This window comes from Anguilla anguilla, chromosome 5 (assembly GCF_013347855.1).
Source record: "Anguilla anguilla isolate fAngAng1 chromosome 5, fAngAng1.pri, whole genome shotgun sequence".
In the NCBI taxonomy this organism is placed as follows: Eukaryota; Metazoa; Chordata; class Actinopteri; order Anguilliformes; family Anguillidae; genus Anguilla; species Anguilla anguilla.
The window spans coordinates 18,141,099-18,148,911 of record NC_049205.1 but is presented as its reverse complement, the minus strand read 5'-3'; the positions used below and the strand labels follow the sequence as shown (position 1 = coordinate 18,148,911).

The 7,813-nt window shown below is 49.1% G+C and overlaps 1 protein-coding gene across 2 annotated transcripts in view; it reads left to right on the top strand.

Annotated features, from left to right (window-relative positions):
- Positions 1–4,839, top strand: part of siah1 (siah E3 ubiquitin protein ligase 1) — a 20,116-nt gene extending 15,277 nt beyond the window's left edge. For both annotated transcript variants that reach the window (XM_035417718.1, XM_035417717.1), the window contains exon 3: positions 3,484–4,839. In XM_035417718.1, the coding sequence (XP_035273609.1) occupies positions 3,484–4,334 (851 nt within the window). In that variant the 3' untranslated portion in view covers positions 4,335–4,839. The remainder of the gene's footprint in view (positions 1–3,483) is intronic.
- Positions 4,840–7,813: the final 2,974 nt, after the last annotated feature.

The following is a 7,813-nucleotide window of genomic DNA, read 5'->3' as shown; positions in this document are numbered from 1 at the left end:
GTAAAAATAAACCGGCCTTTATCGGGGGGGTGTTTTTACGGGCGGAGCGTGCACACGCACACACACACGCACACACAGGCACGTGTCGCTCCAGCACATCTGTCATCGCCCTAATGAAGCGGTCCTCAGACCTCGCCTGCATTGGAAAGCGCTGATCTGGACTCACAGATGTAGAAATGACTGCTGTTGTAAACAGTGGCGCAGCCAAACTTTGGTTCGGGAGCCATCTGAGGGTCTCTGTCTCCCACACACTCTTGTCTGTGTGTGTGTGTGTGTGTGTGGGCGGGCTTCTTAAACAGGCACAGGCACAGAGCCAGATAGACCCAACTGTAACCCTCCCCTCCTCTCTGCCCCACCGTCCAGACCCCGCCAACTCCATGATACCCCGCCCCATTCCCCAACCGTTCTCCTTCTGCTCTGTCCCCGCTTAAGGCTAGACCGAGTCCCGTTATCTTACCTCAGAAACAGACATTGGTAGGTCTGATTTGACGCTTTATCTTATTGCCACTTTGGAGGCTAAGTGACTTTCACTCACATGGTGTCTCTGTGTCTTGTCGTCCGTCAAGGTTGTTCATATGATGCCTTACTGTTGCACATGTTGGTAAAGACAAATGGTGGGAAAGCCAGGTGCCTTCAAAGTGACAAAGCAGGGATGAGCCGTCAATGTGTGGAAGAGCACCAGTTAAACAAAATATGGAGGATGCTGAAGCTGCATATCCTCCTTTGACTTTATGTGAAACAGATCCATAATGGCGGTGCCCACTCTCAGGTTCTGTCTGTACACTACAGGGTACAGTCTGGCTCTTTCTCTCTTTCCTCTTCATGCGTATAGCTGGACGAAGCTTAATGTTTTAAGCTAGCTGTACGTTTCCCTCTTCCCTTAACTGTATATAACTGTGAGGTGTTGTGTCAGATATCTGATATCTGGATCTCCGATCTCTCAAAGCGGTTTCTTGTGCAAAATGGCATCGCTGCTTTTTGTATTTTTTACAATTAGTTGCCTCATTTCTCCGAAGTGCTTGATTTAGCAAACTTATCTAAGCATATCTCTGCCCTCAAGGGCTAAAGTTAATCTGTTTTAAGACAGTTTATGTTGGTGTTTTCTTTGTTTTGTTTATAGATAATTATGTTTGTGTTAGGAGCCGTCAAGTCTGTGCATTAAGAGCTAAGTTATGGGCGTGTTCTTGTTAAGAGCAAAGTTGTGTGTGTGTTTGTTTTTAAGAGCCAAGTTAAGTCTGTTTTAAAAGCTAAGTTTTGACCGTATTTTTATGAAGTATTGATTTGCATCTGTGCTCCAAGAGCTAAGCTGTGTTGTTGCATCCGTTAAGAGCAAAGTTGTGTACGCGTTTTTGTTAAGAGCCAAGTTAAATGTTTTGAGAAGTAAAGTTGGTGTTTTTAAGAGCTCATTCGTGTCTGTTTTCCAGATCCAAGTTAAGTCTGTGCTTTTAGGGGCTGAGGTATGTGTGTATTTCTGTTGAGAGCCGAGTTAAGTCCGCTTTAAGAAGTAGTGTTGTTTTATTGTTAAAGAGCCCAGTGCTGTGTGTTTTGGTTGAGAGCTGAGCCACGGCAGTGTTTCGATGAAGCTGGAGCTCCCCGCGCCGTCTCTCCAGCGCCGCAGATTGAGCTCTTCAGCCCGTCTCCGCGTTGCCCAATCGCGCAACACCTGGAACGCATTTCAGTCGCATGGTCCAAGCGAAGCGTAACAAATCAAATCCACCCGAGCGGGCTTTATCTCTGCGCTCTCGCTTGCAGAGCAAATCGAATCGCACTTAAGGCTGTCAGGAGCGTGAGGTACGGCCGCTGGCCAGGAGAGCGAGTAGATCCCAGAGAAAAAAAAAAAAACGGCAGCTGAAGGGGCCTTGGCACAGGGGGCCTCGCCGGGCATGTGACCGGAGTGGGCGGGGCCACGTTCGGGGGGGGGGACGCTCGATTCGGTGGGGCGCGTTCACGGGGAGACACAGGCACGAGATCCTTACCGCCACCACCACCACCAAACCCCCCCCCCCCCCCCCCCCCCCCCCACCCCACCCCCACCCACGTCTCTATGGGAACAGCTCGACAGGAAGCGCGAGCACTTCCACAGCCATCTGGGTCCGTTTTCCCCGTCTCGCATCTCGCTGTTTTTCTCTTTTTTTTTTTACGCGGCTGTTAAAACCTGCGGATTTCTCCAGAGGCTAAAAATAGCCCCCCGCGCAGCCCAGCCCGCTCCAGCGGCTCGGGGCCCACTGCGTCTGGGACGGGGACGGTACACCCTGTTCCCTCTCGCTGAGCCGCACCAGTGCATCCTGGGACATTTGTTTTTTTTTCCCCCCCACCACCGGTCTTAGGTGATCACATTTGTATTGATCTCCAGTGCAGTGGCTGCTATGCAACAATAAGCTTGGATACTGGTTACCAAGTAGCTCGCTGATTAGCCTCTGATTGGCTATTGTGTAACCACAATGCAGAAAAATTGAGGGAAAGGCATTATGTTCCTTCAAGACCACACAGGCAGCATTTTGAGTGTTAGCACCTTGATTGGATGGTTAATTCTGATTATTTTGTCGTCCACATTTATGAATAAACACCTGTATTTACATATAGTTGTGAAAAACGGGGATTCGGTTTTTCCGGATTGATCCGGAAACATATTTTTGGAGTAAAACTATACTTGAACTGCAGTTTTACAGAAGATTTTGACTTAAAATAACTGCCTGAAGTTGGAGTGTGCAGTGATTCATAAAATACGGTTCCCGAGCTAGATGATTGGCGATGGTTTTCAGTCAGCCAGTCAGCCGTTAATGCATATTGGGCCGCAATGTTTGTGTCACTCCTGTTCCAAATCTGTTCCTGCATTTGAATGTCATGTTCAACAACTGCAGAGAAAATCCTTTTCGTGGCCTTTTCTAATTATTTCTGAGTGTGTCTCTGATTTAGCCTGTTCAATATAATTGAGTGCATGTGTAATCCAGTAAAAAGAAAAACATTTTAACAATTGATTACTCTCACAGAAGACCATATCTGTAATGAAATCCATATCTGCATAACTTTCATGTGCCATATTTATGCGAGGCTAAAATTAATGATTATTAATGTTCTCTCTCTCTCTCTCCTTCTCTTCCTCCCTCCTTTTATTCCTCCCTCCCTCTCTCCCCCATCTCTTTCCCTCTCTCTCTCTCCATCTCCTTCCCTCTCTCGCTCCCCCGTCTCTCTCTCTCTGTCTCTCCCGCATCTCCTTCCATCTCTCTCTCTTCCCCCTCTCTCTCTTTTCCTCCTCTCTCCCCATCTCCTTCCCCCTCTCTCTCTCTCTCTCCCCATTTCCTTCCCCCTCTCTCTCTCTCCCCCTATCTCCTTCCCTCTCTCTCTCTCTCCCCATCTCCTTCCCCCTCTCTCTCTCTCCCCCATCTCCTTCCCTCTCTCTCTCTCTCCCCCTATCTCCTTCCCTCTCTCTCTCTCTCCCCATCTCCTTCCCCCTCTCTCTCTCTCTCTCTGTCTGTCCCGCAGAAATGAGTCGCCAGACCGCTGCAGCGCTCCCCACCGGAACCTCCAAGTGCGCCCCGTCCCAGCGCGTGCCGGCGCTCTCGGGCACCACGGCGTCCAACAGCGACCTGGCCAGCCTGTTCGAGTGCCCCGTCTGCTTCGACTATGTGCTGCCGCCCATCCTGCAGTGCCAGAGCGGCCACCTGGTCTGCAGCAACTGCCGGCCCAAGCTGACGTGCTGCCCCACCTGCCGCGGGCCGCTGGGCTCCATCCGCAACCTGGCCATGGAGAAGGTGGCCAACTCGGTGCTCTTCCCCTGCAAGTACGCCTCGTCGGGCTGCGAGGTGACGCTGCCGCACACGGAGAAGGCCGAGCACGAGGAGCTGTGCGAGTTCCGGCCCTACTCCTGCCCCTGCCCCGGGGCCTCCTGCAAGTGGCAGGGCTCGCTGGACGCCGTCATGCCCCACCTGATGCACCAGCACAAGTCCATCACCACGCTGCAGGGCGAGGACATCGTCTTCCTGGCCACGGACATCAACCTGCCGGGGGCGGTGGACTGGGTGATGATGCAGTCCTGCTTCGGCTTCCACTTCATGCTGGTGCTGGAGAAGCAGGAGAAGTACGACGGGCACCAGCAGTTCTTCGCCATCGTGCAGCTCATCGGCACGCGCAAGCAGGCCGAGAACTTCGCCTACCGCCTGGAGCTCAACGGGCACCGGCGGCGGCTCACCTGGGAGGCCACGCCCCGCTCCATCCACGAGGGCATCGCCACGGCCATCATGAACAGCGACTGCCTGGTGTTCGACACGTCCATCGCCCAGCTCTTCGCCGAGAACGGCAACCTGGGCATCAACGTCACCATCTCCATGTGCTGAGGGCGGGGCGGGAGGGCGGAGTTTGACTCGACTGACTGACAGACGGACGTGCGCCTACCGTACACACACACAGACACACACGCACGCACGCGCGCTAAGGGGGATTACCTCGGGCTCTCATCCGTTAAAAAAAAGTGAAGATCTCACCCAAGGAACTTTGTATTTGTCCAGCGTATCAAGCCGCTCGCCAGCTTCCGAGCGCAGATTCTCTGCGCTAACCAGATGGTCAGCTCCTGTCGCAGCCCACCATCCTCTCAGTATCCTTGTGCCAGGAGGCTCTTGTCGGTAACGGTCTGTAGTACAGTGTTTATAAATATGCGTGGAGGCATGCTCAGCGACACAACCGTCATGCACCAGGCAGATGATCGGACCGCAATCTTTCCACGTTCGGAGCATGGGAGCTCAGACTACGGTTAGCCTTTTGAATCTGCCCAGTTGCTCGCTTGGTACATCCAGCAAACAGTTTCCTTGAGTTTAATTTTCAATAAATTAATTTCAACCTTCAGCTGAATATATAGCTGTGTGAAATTATTATAGTACGGTTAAGCATTTATTGTTTAATATGATTTTTTTTCTGAGGAGACCGGAAGATGCCCTCACGCACACGCAGAACAGACACTTTGCGTGTATGCGCAAGCGAGGGGGGGGGGGGGGGGGTTCCAGTTAATTTTATTATTATAGTAATATTATTATAATATTAGAATAAAATTGTTTTAGCTGGGAGGTGCTGGAGGAATGACTATAAACTGAGGGGGAGGGGAGGGGAGGGGGGGGGTGGGGTTTCCTCAAAAAGAAAAAAAAGTTGCATTTCAAAGTGAAACACTAACTTTTATGAAAGTTCCGTTTATTGTTTATCGTTTTATTTTTTTTTTTGGATTTATTATGGGTTGTTCTCTCGTGTCCCCGCCCCCCGTGAGGTCCTGCAACTTGAATTGATTGGCGGCGGAGATGAAGGGTCCTCTGGAGTCCCGACCATTTCTGCTTAAACCACTCGAGACCTGCCCGAGAATGGGGGCCATTTACATTGTAATATTATTATTACGATTATTATTATTATTATTATTATTATTCAAATTGTAATGATTATCTTTTTTTTTTTTTTTTTTTTTGTAATGCATTTTAAGAAAAAGGAAAAGTTGAAGCTGTTGTAAAGTTGTGGCTAATCTTCAGTGTTTGTAGATTGTAACGTTCTTCACGCTGTCGTTCCGTGACCTTGGTTTTTTTTTTTTTTGTTTGTTTTTTTTTTTTCCCCTACTTTCCAGTGTTTTTGTTTTTATTCTCTCTCTCTTCTCTTCGTTTCGTCAGTTGGGTCTGCGTGAGCCGGGAGGAGGACGGAGGGGCCAAGCACCTCCTATGACTGGGTGCCGCTGGTCCCCAGCCTCCCCCGCTCTCGCTCTCTCTGTACGGCTAGTCTCGTCGTTTTAGTTTTTGTTTCTTGTTCCTTTGTTTTTGTTTTATTTTTTTGCCATTAAATAAATCTATCTTTTTCATACCTCTCGTCGCGTCTCGTTTTATTTTCGAACGCTCTTGTCGTCTGCGTTTCGGCCCGATCCCGTCGAGCTCCGCCTGACAGCGGAGATCTGAGGAATGTGGCGTAGAAAAGAGGGGGGGATCGTTTCGTTCCTCCAGCTTTCCATCTAGAACAGGTCCTAACAGGATCCCCCCCTTCCCTCTGTAGAAGAAGAGAGAGAGAGAGCGAGAGAGATTGAGAGAAAGTGAGAGAGAGAGAGAGCGAGCGAGAGAGAGAGTCCGGCTGTGCGAGAGCCAGTGGGGAAAGAGTCTTGTAGGCTCTTGCAGGTGTTCGTGAGAAGTGGAGGTAGCCGTGCGGTGGTAGGTTGCCAGGTTGGGTTTTGGGTGGGGTGGGGATGTGTTTTTGGACATGGTCGTTCAGAGCTGGGAGAGAGGGGTGTTTGGGAATGGGGATGAGTTCACACTACAGCGATGGCTGTGTGTTTTGGGAACAGAGGATGTCTTTGTGGTGGTTGCCACATGTGCAGTATTCATAAAATACGTGCAAAGCCTCAGTGAGCCTTAAATAAAAGCACACAAATAAATTTTATACACAGCTTACAGGGTCCTGATCAATAAGGGGGGATCCACTTAAGATGGGTGGGGAAGAGCTGTGCCGTGGACTGAATCACTCCCACACCAGGCAACCCTGGCCTGTACAGAGTTTCGCTTATTCATGCTGATGTCATCCTTTCACCCCGCCCCTGTCCCTGTAAGGCCCTTGCCACCTTGGTTTGAACCAGGAAACCACGCAGCAGTTTACCAGAACTGGAGAGGTTGAGTCAGCGCAAGAGTGCCAGCTAGGTGTATTTTCAGTCAGCAAGAACTGCGAAACTGTGCAGAGGAAATGGTAATTACTGTCGAGTGACCTACTTCGCTCAGACTACAGGAGCTACACATTTAAAAAAAAAAAAAATTAGGTATGACTAGGCGGTCATTCATATTAAGAATGCAAATTGGCGTTTCCGTTTGTCTTTGCTGTAAGTTACCCTGACGTACTAGAATCTGACTGCAACTCGCAAAGCCGAACATTATCTTGTCATATGGCCAATCTTTGCTAAAAACAGACACTTGAGGCTTTTGTCTGGGGTCGGCTGTGATTGGCAGTCGGATCGTGCGGGGTTGTTTTTTTCTCTCTCCACGTCTTAGGAGCAGAGGCCTCGTACCCTGACAGCTGAGGAACGGTGGCGTCTGGGGCTTAAGTCTGGAGAAATCCTCGGGAAACTTGAGCTCCGGGGCTGGAGTTCTGCTGCCCTACATCTGAGAACGTCTCCCAACACGCTCTCCCCTCTCCCAACACGCTCTCCCCTCTCCCAACACGCCCTCCCCTCTCCGCCTGTTTCACCACCGCCATCCAGCTTTGCCATGTCTCAAAAACACGTCTCCGACATGGCCAGGTTTAGGGCCTTGTGTTCTCTGTGGCGTTATTGTCCTGAACCTCTGAAGGTAAAGACACAGTTCCTCAAGGTTGCCTTCAACAGATAAGAACACGGGCCAATTTGTTTTAACCAAAATGTATGTCAGTAACTCTAGCAGTTAGGGGGAAAAATAACTCAAATTTAAATGACAAAGTCTGAGAAGTAGAATCAGAAGTAGTTATTGGCAGGTCAACAGGTGATAAGCCTACTTCTGCTAAGACTAGACAATGTTTTTGCATCAGGACAAATAATATCAGAGATTTATTATTTACATTTATCAGTAAAAATAACTGTTTTTCATTACTTTCATTGACCAGTGCTTGATGTTTCTGCCAGTCGGTAGGAATCTAATTTTTGAAGTAGCTAAGATCTTAGCTTTAGGCTGTCTTCCAATCATTTCAATATTGCATAAATCAACAGAAAATGCCACACAAATCATGAATTTTTAAGCAAAGTCAGTCTTTTCATAAGCAGGGATGACTGAAGTAAATTTTGTCAGTAAAAATACTATGAATTATTGAATCTAAAATAACTAAGAATGGATTGAATATG